Source organism: Leptodactylus fuscus, chromosome 8 (assembly GCF_031893055.1).
Source record: "Leptodactylus fuscus isolate aLepFus1 chromosome 8, aLepFus1.hap2, whole genome shotgun sequence".
Taxonomy (NCBI): domain Eukaryota; kingdom Metazoa; phylum Chordata; class Amphibia; order Anura; family Leptodactylidae; genus Leptodactylus; species Leptodactylus fuscus.
In genome coordinates, this window is record NC_134272.1 from 57709818 (window position 1) to 57728401 (window position 18584).

Genomic DNA, 18584 nt, shown 5'->3' on the forward strand with positions numbered 1-18584 from the left:
ATTTGTGTCTGTTATGACAGGTGTCCGTTTTTTTACAGTGTAAGCGGCCATTTTCTTGTAGCGCGGACATGCGCAGTTGGCTCTGCCCAGTCCCGATGCCTAAGCAGAGTGAATGCAGAGCCGGAAGAGGACGCGGGAACGCTGCACAGGGAGAAGACTTCTAAAGGTAAGAGAAGAACCAGCGTTGATTGGCAATGTATAGCATTCTGCCAATCAACGCTGGTTCTGCTTCGAATCTTAACTTCGAACAGCTAGTAGTATTCGATCGAGTATGAGTATTTCGAATACCGTAGTATTCGATGGAATACCTACTCGATCGAATACTACTCGCTCATCTCTATTAATTACCATTATTGCAGTTTTTTTTACATATTTTAATGCACACAATTGTGATGCTGACTTCACAATAATATGAGGCTCAAACATAAGCGTACTTGTCTCCTATTTAATTAATTTTAGAAAAAGTGGTATCAGGCCATGTGACGTAAGTAAGAATATAATTTTGGAAAGCTGTTCAAACCCACACAAGCAATTTGGCCAATATGACTGAAGATTTGTGCTCACAATCCAACTTTATGATAGCTAAATTATTGCTTCTGACAGATGGATATTCATTTCATCAGTCGGAAACTTTATTGGAAATTTTTTAGAGACTTGCTTTGGATATTTTGTTTGAATGACTTCCATAAAAGCACAATGGTATTAATTTCTCAAGGGGATAAAGAGTAACTAACAGCGCTCCTGAGATGCCTGTGTTAGTAAATATGTGTGTTCTGGGGCACTGTTTCTTTTACCTCTGCAATGTGTCATTCCTCTATTGTTCCTTCACAAAATTTAGAAATGAAATGACAAGGTTTGTGCCCCTACACAGTATGTTACTGGCAGCAATGATTGGATAATGTTAGACTGTGCAGAGACACAACATCGAGATCATGAAATAGTAACAATGTAACAAAGTAGAATTCTAACAAAAGATGATCCATGATTGTTACTTCATGACAATTATTTGCTAAAACAGATGTGTCAGTAGTATAATTTTTAGGAAATGTCTATGTCAGTGAAGCATTGCATCAAACTATTGTGTATGTATTTGTAATGCATATTGGGGCAGAATAACAATACTGTCTAAACTTTTAACAGTGCAAATGTAGTCTAGACAATCTTAAACTGAGTTAGACTTATCAAGGCTGTTTTGTAAATCTGTTGCAGCTTTGGACTGTTTAGTGTAACTTCACATCACATATTAATAGTCTTGGCTTCTGACAAAAAAAATGTTGCTAAATTACCATAAACCCTGCCATTGTCCATTAAACCCTGTCTAGTTATTGGACAAGGTGGAAAAACTGTCAAAAAGTGTCTAAAACACTTTAAGGTTACCTGAGTTTTTATGAAAAGTTGAAATATCTGCAGGATCTTGCTGAACAATCTATCCTCTGGCTGTAAAATAATTTATACATAGTGTCCTGTAGGTTTTTCTGCTACAAATAGCCTCTTTATGGCTGCAGCATATTTTGCATTTCTCTGAGGCAGAGCGTGTACAACACAGAGCAGTCTTCACCCATCTATTATTACTACTACTGGTTTCTTTACATGTAAGGGTGCATACACACGATGTAACGCGGCACTGATTCTTGCACGATAACTCATGTAAGGATCAGTGCTGCAAAACAGAATCCCATTGACTTCAATGGGTTCCGTTTAGCGCGCGTAACATATTGAAATCAATGGGAGGCTTTTTAAACCATTGATTTCTATGTGTTACGCGCGCTAAATGGAACTCATTGAAGTCAATGGTATTCTCTTTTGCAGCACTGATCCTTACACGAGTTTATCGTGCAAGAATCAGTGCCACGTTACATCATGTGCATGTACCCTTATTCTACCAGAAAAAGCCAAAGTGACCGTAACATAGGAGATCTGGGGACAATATACTGCAAATCCAGGTTATGAACCAGCTAAAAAGATCCTTGACACAGAAAAAAAAGAAATCTGAGCCCAATCAGGAAAGCTGCTTGTATCAGCAGTAACACAAGCGGCTACTCAGAAGTAAATAGGACCTGTCCTGATGTTTACTCCAGGATCACTGCCGTTATAATACATGGGCATATGAATGGGGCCATTAAGAACAATGGGTCAGCGTGCTAGCTGATAAAAACACATACTGACAAAAAACACAATGGTGTGCATTAAGTCTAAATGTGGTGTGCAGCAGGCATGACAGATTTTGGTGAAGATAAGGCCAGAATAATAGAGTATTAAGCAATTGCAAATTTCCCCCGATGTCTCCACATCTTTTGTATTACTAAGCAGCAAGGTGGAGGTTTACTCTATAATATGAAGTGAATAATATAATAGCAAATGATGTTGCTAACAGTAATACTGCTACGTGAAATGTAGCAGGTATTAAAATATTTGGCACCACGGACACTACTGGCACATCATGTACGACATCTGACTGCATCATTATCCTAAATGAAAATAGCCAGATCTAGAATATTGACCTGTTTTAGCATATAATTAACATTATCACTATTAAAACAGCAAAGTAAATGAGTGAGTTTATATACTGAAGGGAAATCACATGTTAACAGCGAGCAGGAAGAGAATTCTAGCTTTTTGTGTGCTGGCAAACCTCTCTAGGGGATTTGGAAGAGATTTGCTCTAAACCTTATTTGCAAATAGATAAAAGTACACAAATTCCTCTGGATCTGAGACGAGTCAGAAGAAAATGGCATCCATGTTGGCAAGGCAACATGGATCAACTCTCATCCACTGAGACTACATCAAAGCTGCCAGATCAATTTGCTTGAATCTCCACTGTACTAGTGGGGCATAGTGTTGGAAGGCAATGTCTACAGTGTAATAAGAAAATAAGCCTAATACATGACACCTCAATGTGATTAATGACCAGACATGTAAAAAAAAAGACACAATATGATTCAGATTTTTTTGTAGCATTTTATGCTTTACATTATTATTATTAATTATTATTATTATTATTATTATTATTATTATTATTATTATTATTATTATTATTATATTAGCAGTTCACTCATCTTCTGAATGAATCCCTTGGCGGGTCATGTGATTATTAGACTAACCTACCAATTCACACATCAACCAGTAGTCACTTTTTTATGTTCGTCTATGAGAGCTTCTGTGAAACTCTTTCGATCACATGACCAGACAGGGACCCGTTCCAAGGCTGTATAAACTGAACGCTGCACTAATTGAGTAATCTAACCAGTCGTTATACTGAGATATACCTACTACTAAAGGACTGAATATAAAAAATATATATTATTATATATACGATAATAATCGTTTTTTGCATGACTTTGGCTCAAGGGTTTTTTTTCCTTGTAATTTGAAGGATTGCCTTCTTGTCTACTTGTCCAGTTAGGTACAGGGGCATAACTGTAACACAATACTCTAAGTACACTGCATCTGAGCCTGATAACGATATACTCAGACTTGTCAACAGAAGGCTCCAGTATATGCTTATTAGAGATGAGCGAACAGTGAAATGTTCGAAGTTCGATATTCGATTCGAGTAGCCCCTCAAAACTCGACAGCTCGAATGAATATCGAACCTCATTATAGTCTATGGGGAAAAAAAATCTCATTTAGGGGGAAACGAATATTTGACTCAGGAGGGTCACCAAGTCCACTATGACACGTCAGCAAATGATGACATCACCTTGGGAATGCAACTGGGACAGCAGGGGAAGCATGTCTGGGGGCATCTAACACGCCAAAGTCCCTGTATTACGCCACTAATAATGCGGGAGCTGACTTTTCCCCATAGGAAAGTATTGGCCATCGTTGATTTGCCGAATGCCGTACAGTGTACAGCGTTCAGCCAATCAACGCTTGTTCTGCCAGAGGAGGCGGAGTCTAAGATCAGTCCACAGCAGTCTCCATTGTGGTCCGATCTGAGATGTAGCAGAGTTGACAGAGCTCTGTACATCTCAGATGTAGCAGCGTTGACCGCGCAGCACTGCTACATCTCAGGAATAGCAGAGTTGACAGAGCTCTGTACATCTCAGATGTAGCAGCGTTGACCGCACAGCACTGCTACATCTCAGGAATAGCAGAGTTGAGTGGGAGCTGACTTTTCCCCATAGGAAAGCATTGGCCAGCATTGATTGGCCGAATGCCATACAGTGTACAGCATTCGGCCAATCAATGCTGGTTCTGTCGGAGGAGGCGGAGTCTAAAATCGGTCCACAGCAGTCTCCATTGTGGTCCAATCTCAGATGTAGCAGAGTTGACAGAGCTCTGTACATCTCAGATGTAGCTGCTACATCTGAGATCGGACCATAATCAAGAATGCTGTGGACCGATCTTAGACTCCGCCTCCTCTGGCAGAACCAGCGTTGATTGGCCGAATGCTGTTCACTGTACGGCATTCGGCCAATCAATGCTGGCCAACGCTTTCCTATGGGGAAAAGTCAGCTCCCACATAACGCAAGCTGACAGGGATCCCGACTAGCATAGAATGGGCTGCCGTGAGATAGAGCCCCAAAGAGCTGAGTGAGTGACATTCCCACCTACATAAAGCTAATACCTAGCTAACCCTGCCAGTACATCTATCCCTGTCTCACAGTCACATAGTTCACAGTCTCATATGAACTGGATCTGAAATCCACTATTTGTCTAAAGTGGAGGTCACCTGATTTCGGCAGCCAATGGCTTTTTCCGATAATTTTTCAATGCCTCCATTGTCGTAGTTCCTGTCCCACCTCCCCTGTGCAGTTATTGGTGCAAAAAAAGCACCAGGGAAGGTGGGAGGGGAATCAAATTTTTAGTAAGTTTGCCACGTGGTGTTTGACTGGAATCGAACATCTTGAACAGCCTGATATCCGATCAAACATGTACTCGGTCGAACGCTGTTCGCTCATCTCTAATGCTTATGTATAGAAAATTATAACATACGTTGCCCAAAAGGTACCCTCCAAAGAATGTTGTTGTTTTTCGGTGGTGTAATTCTGTATAAGAAAACTCAGCCTATTGTGCTTTTCTATACAATTGAAAATAGATATATCAAAGCAAACCAGTACTCCCTTTTGGCCTCCACTGGATGAATGGTGGCTTTAGGCTACGTTTTACATATACCCTGGATACTTTTCCTAGCCTATAAACTAATTGTAGGGCTTAGAAATATGAACAAATCAATGTGTGCAAACCGATAGACATCAGGATAGGAGGGGGCAAGGAAGAAGACAGAATGGTACTATCTGAGCAAAGTAGCAGATGAGGTGATCAAATGAGAGTAATGTATATGCACTGTATGTTGTAATGTATATGCACTGTATGTTGTAATGTATTTGCACTGTATATTGTAATGTATATGCACTGTATGTTGTAATGTATGTGCACTTTGTATGTTGTAATGTATTTGTACTGTATGTATGCAACTTTCTGTTTCAGGTTAAAGTCCATCCTAGTCAGTTTATAAGTGTTAGGCAGAGCATGTTCTGCTGCAAACATTACTCCCCACACCACCATAAAGTTAAATATTCTAAGAAAGTACAAGGGCAAAGGGGCAGAATCTTGCTGCATAAGAAAAAAGGTGCAGGATACTGGAGCTAAGGGAATATGAAAACTGCTCACAGGGAAGGAAGGAGGAAGAAAACGGCTTCTAGAGAAAACTGTTGCCAGAGGAGAGAAAGGAGAGAAAACAGCTAATAGGAAACATCTATATCACAATCTAGACAGACTACAAACCTACAACTGGACTGTACATGTGATGAGTGAAGCTAACAGCATTATACTGTAGGTCCTGCAGGATCTTCCTAATTCCTATGATCAGACTGATGGTCTGGCAATGATTTGTGGATGGAATCCATGTGAAAGAGATCATATATTTATGTGCAAAGCAGCGGTTCTCAACCTGTGGGTCGCGACCCCGGCAGGGGTCGAACGACCAAAACACAGGGGTTGCCACATACCTGTCAACCGTCCCGGTCGGTGGGAGGTATGTCCCGGTTTCAACTGATCGGCGCCTGGAGGACGCCGATGAGTTGAAAACACAAGCGATTAAAGCAGGAGCTGACACAGCCAGCTCCTGCTTTAAACACTGTGCTGCGACTTCTGCAGTGTAGCCGCGATGTGATGACATCACATCGCGGCTACAACTATATGAGTGAACGAGACTGAGCGGGCAGTGGGGGAGCGTTGGAAGGTGAGTGTAAGTGTTTTTTTTTTTGTTTTAAACATTAAGGTAAAACATAATGAAGGGCAGATGAAGAGGGGGACGGCATGACACTGGGGGCAGAGATGGAGGGACATGAAACTGTGGGCAGATGAAGGGGGGGACGGCATGACACTGGGGGCAGAGATGGAGGGACATGAAACTGGGCAGATGAAGGGGGGGATGGCATGACACTGGGGGCAGAGATGGAGGGACATGAAACTGTGGGCAGATGAAGGGGGTGACGGCATGACACTGGGGGCAGAGATGGGGGACATGAAGCTCTGGGCAGAGATGGGGGAACATTAAACTGGGGAACACATGGGGACATGAAACTGGGAGAAGAAATGGGGGGACATGAAACTGTGGGCAGATGAAGGGGGGTACGGCTTGACACTGGAGGCAGAGATGGGGGGACATGAAACTGGGGAAGAGATGGGGGACATGAAACTGGGGGCAGAGATGGAGGGGGACATGAAACTGGGGGCAGATGAAGGGGTTATATGAAACTGGGGGAGAGATGGCGGGGGACATATAATGTACGGGTGACTGTAGGAGGATTATACTGTGTGGGAGCACATGAAAAATGAATGAGAATGGGCGGAGGCAACATAAAAGTGGGCGGAGCTAAATTCAAAACAGAAAATACATATTTCTAATGGCTTTAGCCACTGAGAAGCCCCACTACTGTCTGCAGCAGCGCTATTCATCTGGAACGCATGCCGTTATGGACGCGTGTTCCAAACTGAATGGGGTCACCGCAACATGAAGAACTGTATTGTGGGGTCACGGCATTAGAAAGGTTGAGAACCACTGGTGTAAAGGATCTTTTTAGCTGATTCATAACCTGGATTTGCAGTTTATTGTCCCCAAATCTCCTGTATTTTGGTCACTTGGGTTTTTCTGGCAGAATTAGATGTAAAGAAATCAATAGTAGTAATAATAAATGAGGGAAGACTCATCTGTGTTGTACACGCTCTGCCTTAGAGAAACGCAAAACGTGCTGCAGTCATAATGAGGCTATTTGCAGCAGAAAAACTTATAGGACACTATGTATACATTCTCTTACAGCCAGAGAATAGATTGTTCAGCCAGATCCTGCAGATTAGGGCTGGTGAGAACAGCTAATGTGGGGACCACAAGTGTTGAAACCCCAGCAATTTGATATGATAACTTAAGAGAGGTCAACAACATCATACACCAAGAAAAACCCTTTAACCATGAGTCATTAGATCTAACAAACCTGCTGCCTTTATATGACAGCTTTATTTGTATTGAGGGGATATTGTGAGTCTTATTAAGCCATGAGTGCTCCACTGTGCAAAGGAACATGGGAAGAATATGCAAATCTGACTTTCATGATGTAATTAGGATGCCAGTGTCTCAAGTATGCACACCAATAGAGGGCACTGACTGAGAATGTGCAAGTCTATCTTCCATGATGTAATTAGGAAGACAGAGTCTCAGTCAAGCGCCCTCTATAGGTTTGCTTGACTGAGACTCTGTCTTCCTAATTACATCATGGAAGATAGACTTGCACATTCTTAGTCAGCGCCCTCTATTGGTGTGCAAACTTGAGGCACTGGCATCCTAATTACACCATGGAAAGTCAGCTTTATTTGTATGCATAGTGGTATTATTTGGACCCTACATGGTAATAGGAGCATCGGCAATATTAAAGTAACACTTCTAAGAACAATGTAATCCTTTGCTACAACCACATTACTGAAACTTAGGTAAAATAAGGACAAAAAAAAAATTGACTTACTAATAAGAACCCAAATGCAACAACAGAATCTATTACGAAAACTAAGAACCTAAGCCGAAACCCAGCTGTGCGCAAGCATAGTGTGTGATTTCTTTCTGCTATTAAGTAATTATATGAATTATTTTATACATATATATTTGTTTTACACTTATAGAAGTCCGAGAAGCATGCAACCATTCCAAAATCCCACAAGGCAATCCAGACGGACTTCCAGTACATTTTCATTTATCACCTTAATTAGGGCTCTCATGGTAATTGTATATATTTCCCATATTTTTGTAAGTGCGTAGGAAGACTATGCAAGTTGCTTCCTATTATCCTTACACAATAATATATATATTTCTGAATACCCTATCTTCACCACATATGAATTTCAAATATATTGTACCACATACAACTCTGCAGTTTAAGAAAAAGTAGCAAATTTGCTGGTTCCGAGTATAGGAGGAAAGGGCATTAGGACAAGTTAAAAATATGTATACAAGGCTCTCAGGATGCATATTTCAATTGTCACCTTATGTATGCACAGAATTTTAAACCTCGACCATGCATACTGCATAGAATCATTCAGATTTCTACCAAAGACAACTAAATGCAGTTTAGTGTGTCCCAGACCACCTCAATTTGTGTAATTTCTTGCAAAGCATGAAAATATTACCGGGGATGTAAAATACAACTTTACACAGAATTTATAAATAAAACATTATTTTAATGGAATTCTCACATGGATGCAATGTTTTATTAATGTCTGCATGACCTCTACAGTGCACAATACAACTCGAAAATGTTGGTTATTAAGCTTTGAAAAGGTTTAGCTTCAAAACTGTATTTAGTCAAATGCACTTAAAGTGTTAAGTGTAAGGTATTATAGAGAGAGCTGTATCTATATTATAAGGTGCCCATACTGTATACCGTCAATAGTGGTCAGCAAACAGCTACCGCATTTCACCCAACACATACAAGCTAGATTTGGCCACGTCTACATGTGCTGTCAATGGGAAACAAGGAAAATGTCCCTGTCAGATACTTCTGTCTAATTTCCAAAGAGAACAAAAGGATTGTGAATCCTTCCTTCCAGCCAGCTGGAGGCCCCCATATAGAAAAGAAAGTCAGTCATTCCCTCCAAAACTGGCAGAGTTGACCAGCTTTTCTATTATTTGTCTTTACAAATTATATTATTGAAAATTTAGGTAGCTAAAGATGGCGATATATATGAACTACAGCTGACATGATAGAAATATTACAGCTACATGCAAAAATGCATTGACTTCAGGTATCCAAACTGGTTGCCCATTGTAGTGTATGCTGATATGTGTTACAAAAGTGAGGTTCTGATTGTTTCCTTCTTTTCACTTCCTGTATATCCCTCCCCTCTGCCCTCCCCTGCTTTACGGGACACTGATACGTATGCAGATAAGATAATATGCACATGCTTGTTCAGTGTTATCTGTGTTTTTACCTAGAGAGATAACAGACTCGGTTTTATCAGTAAACTACAATTAGCTGAACAGATTGTCCTGCTGGCACTGAGTAAGTGATGTCACTTGTCCTATCACACAGGTCCGTGATTATAGCAATGCTGTGTAAACAATGGACGGAATAAGTTCACATAGCAGGCAAACAAAGCAGTATTTCTAAAGCAATATGTTTAGGAAAAGTCTTCAATTTACACAAACTACCAGTATAGATTTTATCCTAGAGATGGGACAACAACTTTAAACCATTACATGATGGTAAATAAGGATAGAGTCCAGTAAGGGCCCAATCAGATAAGGTACAATGAAGAGGAACTAAGGCCCCCTGAAGCAGTGCTTTGTCTTTCCTCCATGACTTTCACTAGCCAATTGACCACAGATGAATAAGGCTGAGCAGATGAGAGTCTTGCACTTATATTTTCACCATTGTACTTCAATCTCTGCCTCCCATTGAATACCATGGGAAAAAGATTTTGGGGCATAATTTTACACCAAATTCCTATATATGAGCATACCTTAAGGGAAATACTACATGCTCTCTATTATGTAATAGCTATTTGGGGAATTATCAATTCCACAATGCCAGTTTTCGCCACAACCCCCATTCTGTGACTCACTCACAGTTTTCTCTTTTATTCTCTTAAATAAATGAAAAAAAAATTGCCCAATTGCCTTGAATTTTAAATGTTTTTGTTATCTGATACAAGCTGGATTTTATAGGGATTTTCTGAGATCACTGTATCGATGATTATCAATATCATATGTGAATCTGTCTCTCAGCAACCCCAGTGATCGGCTGTGTGAAGAAGCTGCGGCACTTGCCTGAGTAGTTGCAATGCAAGTTTTTGCAACTTTGTCCCATTCTAAATGTATGGTGTGCAGGTGAGATACTGGTATGGACAATGAGGAAGCCACAGCGATCACAGCCATCTTGTATATAGCTGATGGGATGTCATTTCTTTCTAATATTGATGCTCTATCGTAGCGGTAGGCAACCTTTGGCACTTCAGCTGTTGTAAAACTAGAATTCCCAGCATGCAGACTGGCTCTGCTGTTCTTGGAACGCCCATGGAAGGGAATGGAGCAGGTTGGGAGTTGTAGTTTCTGAAGGTTGTTGACCCCTGGTCTGTCATAATGATATAGCATTCCCAGTGGGTAAGAAAACAAAACTTGACATTAATACATGGCTATCCACAACTAATACTGGCGTGAAGACTGTAGATGACTCGGTGCATAGATATAAATATATATGTATCTATCAGTAAGAATAGGCAAAACATTTACAGGAATAAGAAAAAGTTTACAAAAGTGAGTGAAATCTAAAACTAAGCATGTTTCCATCCTCAATGGTGTAGGCTGGCATAGATACATGGTGCCATCAGCCTTTCAGGCAAACACAGTCCTGCTATCAAATAGAAGTATTCTTGTTATTCCGACAACCTCTGCTAACCTTTGTTAATCTTTCTGCACATCATTCCAGCTCTGCAAGTACATCTCAAGCAGTCACCTTGAGCAATTTCAAATATAGTGGAATGTAATGGCAGGATCTGAGCACACCATTAGTTTTCACTGATGGTGGTCTGCAGCTGTTTGGACATTTTATTCTCTTTAGAACATATTAAGAATGTGAATTTTTCACGCGATGGAGGCATATAGATATTGGAGAGCAGATTTTACAAAGATGTTTTCTTCCTCGCTTTTAATCATGAAGAAGAGGTAAACAGATGCCTTATAATACACTCATTTCTCATTACCACGTCCTCTGATGTATTATTGTGGCTTAAATGCAGATGAAGACATTTAGGTATAATTTGGCTAGAATGCATAATGTGAAGTGCTTTACGGATATAGGTAATAATACTTGTATTGTATGATGAGGTTTGTAATCCTTATGTATGCCTGGTATAGAGAAAGCTGAGGTTCATGTGGTGGGATGTTTAGTTTAGCCAGTCTTGAGGTATATACAATACAATATATATAGCGGTTGGGGAAACAGGCTTTCCCTGACCTATTACATAGTTATTTGGGGCTCCGGTCATCTCCAGCTGGCCACGGCCCCCCTACCCCTCCGGGCCCAGTCGTGGTCACACTTCCTGCGACCACGATCATCACGCCATTGATTCTGATACTGAACAGTACCGATGTGCCCTACCTTTCTAAATCTTAAGGAATTCAGTTTATTATACTATAAATTTAATACATCACTAGGGTTGAGCGATCGGGATCTGAAAAGATCGGATCCCGATCGGCGATCGAGCAAATCTCACAATCGGGATTGGTTGGAAAATGATCGGAAATTGGATTTTAAAATTGATCCTGAAATATCAAGATGGACTCAACCCTATACATCACCATAACATGATGAAAATATTGTCTGAAACAGACAGGATGGTTTTAAATATAATAAATATTTATTAAAAAATACACAATACAACAACAGTTGTCACATAGAATTAATATAAAGTAAAAGGGGAGAAACCACCCAGAAGAATATATAAACCAGGTGGTGGGTGGCAAGTATATACTGGTAAGGCATTAAATAACATAACCAAGCATGGTAGAATGTGGCAATTTAAATAAAATACAAATAAACACTCAGTGCAGAGTAAATATAAAAGCACACAGTGCTAAACGATTATTGCAACATGCCCCAAAAGAACACAATGATACATAATATGAGATACACCAGTGTAAATGATATAATGTGACCAAACAAGGAACCAAGCAGGGAATAAATAATAAATGTGAGAAATAGCCAATGCCTACCCACGGGACCTGGACACCCGACGCGCGTTTCACCTCGCACAGGCTTCGTCAGGGGATGTTTTTTACCCTGTCATGACGGGCTTTATATAGTATGTAACTAGATAGCTGATTGGCCACTGTTTCATATTAATCATTGGTGTCAGCGGCGCTGCCGGATGGTAACTAGTAATGGAAGGACCTCACAAGATTTGTTTCATAAATATTCACAAGGTTCGCTCACAAGTTTTGCACAAACCAGAAGTGCTATTATTATATTTCTGTAATGTCTTTAGACTATAATAATTGGAGGTTTAGGGGAGGGGCAGAAAAATGATAATCAACTTATACTCGACTTTTTACACCTCTCTGGGGCTTGTAGGGGTGTCTGGTCTTTATTCCTGGGCATCAATGTTGTCAAAGTGAGCAAAGGTGAGTATAAATAGTTTTTTTTTCCCAACACCTACTCTGGGCCTCCGATTATTATACTCTGGGACCTGAAGAAACCCCAAAGAGTATAATACAGATTCAAGGGTGGACAAGACTAAAAATCTCGAGTTTGGCCAAACCTGACATATTGGAAACTTCACAACAAACCTGTTTCGTAAAAAATTGGTCTGTTCATTTCTTTAAAGATGATCATCTTACTCTCCTCAACATGAGAGATGTCAAGTCAAGAGCAAAGAGTAAAATCTTAAACTTGATATCCCAGAAATGTACCAAAAATACACCACATTTATGCCAGTGTCTTTCCTAACCACAATAGTAAATCAGGGCCAACATGTAACATCACCAAATCTATTCTTCATAGCGAGGAAAGAAAATGGCTCATTTCATAGAGTATTATAGAATGAAGTTCCGTAAGCAAGCCATTGCTAAACCCTAACTATAAACGCTTCATGAATATTCAGCTCTTAAAACCACACCATATGGGATAACACATTGCAAGACAAGGGTCACACACTGATATTTAGAATTATTTGTCAGGCTTACAACATAAGCTCACTTTCATTAATCGGGGGGGGGGGGGGGTAGTATGCATAAGAGCATCTGTAAGATATGGCTGAAATATAGTAGAGATGTAGATGACATGGATCTTATCTATTTAGCTATCGCTGGTTTTTAGATTTAGTCTACTAACAGGAAAATGAGTAAAAGAGCAAGTATGCTATCTATGTATCTCCTATCTATCTATCTATCTATCTATCTATCTATCTATCTATCTATCTATCTATCTATCTATCTATCTATGTACAGTGTCTATCTATCTATCTATCTATCTATCTATCTATCTATCTATCTATCTATCTATCTATCTATCTAGGGTGAGCGAGGGAATATGTAACCTGTACCCGCTACCTGCTGACCTGATCTCTGCATTTGGAAATCCCAGGATGGGCGAGATTCAACCATTTCTATTTAAATACATGGGTTTTCCATGAGCTCAAATATTTCTACAACTGTATTTGATATGATCTTGTATATTATCTTATGTTTATTTGACATTATCTATGTATTGTAGAAGTATATCTAATCTGGTATAACCGTATTCCCAAACAAGGCAGGTGTGGTTATAGATGAATAAAACGACAAGTTTTATGGGTATATTATTAAAAGTTATGTTTTAGACTGTATAGAATTAGTTTGCATTGTTGTTGGGGCTTTAAAGGGGTAGTCACATCAAAAATACCCCTTTTGTTTGGAGATTCTACACAGCTTATTTTCTGGGGGAAGCCACAATCTGGCAGAGGAAGTATACTATACTGTATATTATTACATAGCAGCCATTCAGGTCTACTCTAGTATGTCAAATTGTATCTAGATAATAAAGGGGTCACAGATAATAAAGGGGTCACGGATAATAAAGGGGTCAAAAAAGGGTGGCATATGAACAGAACACATGTCTGGCTTGAGATATTCTGCTTTTCTATGCTATTCTGTAGATGCACTTTTCTATGACTGGTTTGCAGAACAATTTTAGGTAGAGTTGTTTTTTTAGGATGGGATATTTTTTTTCCCTATTGCTCTAGGAAAGTACAGATGCAGACAATCACAGAAAGTATTCGCCATGTGTTTTCTGACTGCTCGGTTTAGTTGGACACTTTACAAGAAATGCATTAGAAAGCTTTTTCTATTCCTGCTTGAAGACAATATTTTTTCTTTTGTCGCCTATCGGCTCAATTCACAATAGATTAGGAAATAATAAGGTGAAATAAGTCGCCAGCATAAGCTCAGGAAAAAAAATGCATCTGCTGAGTCAAAATATGAAATTCTACTTTACAAAGGTAAGTTGCATGGAAAGCAAATACCAAAGGCAATGACAAGAAAAGATACTTTGCTGTGATTTAAGGTGACTCCTTTTATGTTGTGTTACCCCCTGCTGACTTAATACCTGGTGCTTAAGAAAGATATTTGTATCTTGCAGCCACTAAAGTACAGGGAATGGGAATTTGTCTTTATCACTGAAAGAAATTATTGGATAAGAGAAAGATATTTAACATATCAAACAGATGATGTGAGTAAGAGAGGAACTGACTGTTATGTGAAGGAAAATGTAGCCATGAAAGACTTTTCAGTTCTTATAATGAAATGGAGCACAAGTAGGGGTAAGGAGTAGTGGAAGTGTACATGGCAGCATTACGTTCACTGGCCGTGAATGGGGCTATTCACATGACTATTATTTTGACAGTCCTTAGGTCATGTCCTATTTTTAGCTGTTTTCAAAAATCCCTCCATGCCCTGAAATGTATGGGAGATTTGTGAAAACTGTTGCCCCTTGGGTGCAAGATGGGCGTGAAAAATAGATGGTTTTGATACTCGACTTGCACCACTTTCATGTGCATCTAGTCCTCTGATGGCGAACTTATGGCACTGGTGCTAGAGGTGGCACTCAGAGCCCTCTCTGTGGGCACTAATCTGTGGAACAGATCATTCTGTGTGGGAGCCACTGTGGAGCAGATTGGACTGTGTGGGGGCCAATGTGGAGAACATTATACTATGTGGAGGCCACTGTGGAGCAGATTGGACTGTGTGGGGGCCACTGTGGAGAACATTATACTATGTGGAGACCACTGTGGAGCAGATTGTACTGTGTGTGGGCCACTGTGGAGAAGATTATACTATGTGGAGGCCACTGTGGAGCAGAATGTATTCACATGTCCCTTTTTTGATGGACAGAAAAAATGGTCTGTCAATAAAATGTTCTAGAATTGTCTGTCTCGATGGACGCATGGACCCTGTAGGAATTAATGGATCCATTTTTTAACTAATGTAAATGGTCTGAGTCTTAGCCATTAAAAATGGATCAGTGATTTGGGTAAGAAAAAAGTGCCCATTTTTTAATAGTCTGTCAAGAATGGATGCAAAAAGGATAATATTGACCCATGACGAATGAACATGTAACAGATGCAAAACGGCCTCTAAATACAGACCGATTTGTCCTTTTTTCACATGTGACTATAGCCGAAGTTATAAAGACCCCTTCAAACAATGTTTGTCAGGATGATCTGAAGTTTTGATAAACTTTTTACATTCTACACAAAATGGCTACTCCATAAAGAGCTTTCTCTTCATTTTACACTTTAATGGTATCGAGTGATCCAGTGATCTAGTGATTCTACTAATTGACCAAACATAAGACCCAAATCATTTTGTAGGTATCCCATGAAACAAAGGAACATCAAAAATAGGGACAAATACTATAGACCAAATAAAGTTGTTACAAGCGTACAAATGTGTAAGATATGAAAATAATACTGTACTTGGTATAGACTTACTGTTGCTGTGCCAGAGACAGTTTGTGCATTTGTATCGGTAGCACTCTGTTCAGAGTGTGTCTGCGCCGGGGTGTACAAACTTAACGTGTGCTCTGGAACTGTGGACTGTCCTGTGTAGTCTGGAGCTGGGTGAGGATGTGGAGTTGTGTATTCTGCCGGAATACCATTTTGGGGAGGAGCAAACTGAGCAGAGGCATAAGGTTGAGCCATTGTATCGGGAGGTGCTGTAGCTTCCTGATTACCCTAAAAATAGAAAAGCAAACATTGGGTAAAATATAGAATAATAAATAATTCTAAATACCAGAAGAAATATAACATGTTATTGACTGAAATATTAACAAAACTCTACATTGTAAGTATTTGTACAAGTATGAGTGAGACAGACTCCCATTATGAGTAGAGTGGATTGGTGGTGACAAAAGTGTCCATTTCACTTTCATCTTAAATGCCTTGAAGTAAAAGTAAACAACTTCACTTACTGGTCAAGATATCTTTTCATATGGAACTTCACTTACTACTTGGATACAGAATATCTCTTACCCTGTGCCAAGTGATGGTTCACACTTCTTTTTACCACTTGCGTGACCCGTTAGGTGGGCCATTAGGTCATTACTCCTGCAACTGCACCCTGAAGCTTAGTGCCATGTCATATGATCCTCTTAAAGGGGATGTGCAGTTTCATGGCTCTCCACTGGTTTATGCATTAATTCTGTACAGCTGATCATGTGTCATCTAAACAAGTGAGAACTGCAGCCAATTACTGACCTCAGAAGCCTTGTCTATAGAGTATGTATAGCACAAGGATGCTGCGGACTGTGATTGACTATAGTGGTCATGTCTTCAGGTGGTATGTGTACACAGAAGTAACAAGAGCTGGCATTAACCACTAGAGTGGCAGCGATGGAGCCATTGGATTAAATGGGTGAGTATTGTTATACTTTAATCATAGACTATTCCCTGCCTTTAGAACTACTTTAATGGGAGCCTGTCATGTTGTTTGGGACCACTACACCAGCAGCATGTAATTAAGAGGCTGGGGTTAGGGTCCCATATCTGTTTATCTTTCCACCTACCATCACCTTGAGATAATGGCTGCAAACATGTCCAAGAGTCTCCTTATAATTAAGCACTAATAACGCGATACCATATGAGATAGGCGCACAATACCAAAGGATGGTAGAATGCTCACCTTGAATGGTTGTCAAATTAGCTCACAACCACTATGTAGACATGCAGGTGAGGGGCCTCCAAAACCAGAGGGGAGCCTTTGCAGGTGGGTGGACCTCAGTAGCAGCAGCCAAGCCTATGGTACATCAGTAACAGCTGGTGTCAGCATCTAGAACATCCACAAGGGCAGCAAAAAACACAGGAGGCACATTGGTCCAATGAAGAACTCCTTTATTAATCATACAACTCGTTTCGGGCGGACTGCATGCACCTGAGAAAGGGCAGTTTGCCCGAAACGCGTTGTGTGATTAATAAAGGAGTTCTTCATCAGACCTCCTGCCTGTTTTGTTTTTTTTTGCTACCCTTGTGGAGGTTCCCTTTCCTTTAAGGCTGCATTTGCCAGCATAAAAGATACCAACAATCCTATACTATACAGAACATCCCAAAGGCTAGCATGATGTTAATGATTCTTCCCACCCTATCTAACCTTTTAACTATCTTAACAACTTTGCTGTGCCCCTGCTACACTTTATTGATATACACTGAATATTGACCTATTTATCAATACGAAGAAGAGAGATATTCAGTGCTAAGATCCATTTCGCGATACGAAGGTGAAAATCCTGCAGTAAAGAGATTTTTTTAGTATAAAATGTTTGGTTTCCCTTTAAATAGGTATCTGAGTAATCTCACTTCAAGCTGAATTTTCCCTAATTATATCTCAAGGCCTTAGTAAAGGAACATGGCAGGTTGTTCATGTGCCAGGTGGCAGCCCTAAAGTCACGTCAGTACATCATAGTCTTTATTACCACAATAGCATGTGGCCTTTACGACTGCAGTAGAAAATGATGTTTTAAACTCATAGATTATTTCTTTGGTAAACAAGTTGTTTTGTCGGTGAGTGAATAACCTGAAGCGTGACATTTAAATGATGATATAAATATTTCAAAGACAATCGGATTGTATCTCAATGAATGTGAGCTCGGCTAATGCTTAATATTTTACTCTTTCTGTGCAGAAGAAACCGCAAGTGAAATTCCAAAGGACAAAGAAAAAGTTCACGTCCGCAACTTCATCTCTTTGTCCATAAATTAAGGGGTGTAATTTTGTTCGGGCTGTAAACTTATCCCTGAATACATTGTATCCTTCGAAGTACGGCCATAGTTTTCAAGAGGATGGCAGTAAAAAATACAGAGCGTACCTGTTTTGCCTTTCCACATTTCATTTCCTTTACTTTTAAAGCGGTAAGTGGTCATATTACAAAGGTATAGGGTATATATATATATATATATATATATATATATATATATATATATATATATATATATTCATTATTGTTATAGGAATGCTGAATAGATCCATGTCATTCGCTGTTTTACAAATAGCCCTAGCTGTCCATATACTATGAAATATCCCAGTTTTTTACTGCAATCGATATTGGAGTACAAAGAGTTAATCAG

General features: G+C 39.8%; 1 protein-coding gene across 9 annotated transcripts in view; it reads right to left on the minus strand.

Moving 5' to 3' along the window:
* RBFOX1 (RNA binding fox-1 homolog 1) overlaps window positions 1–18584 on the minus strand; it is a 536290-nt gene that overhangs the window by 168446 nt on the left and 349260 nt on the right. For 6 of the 9 annotated variants that reach the window (XM_075285976.1, XM_075285979.1, XM_075285974.1 and 3 more), the window contains exon 2: window positions 15943–16200. In XM_075285976.1, coding sequence (XP_075142077.1) covers window positions 15943–16200 — 258 coding nt within the window. The remainder of the gene's footprint in view (window positions 1–15942; window positions 16201–18584) is intronic. The other 3 variants (XM_075285977.1, XM_075285983.1, XM_075285975.1) reach the window with 1 other exon arrangement.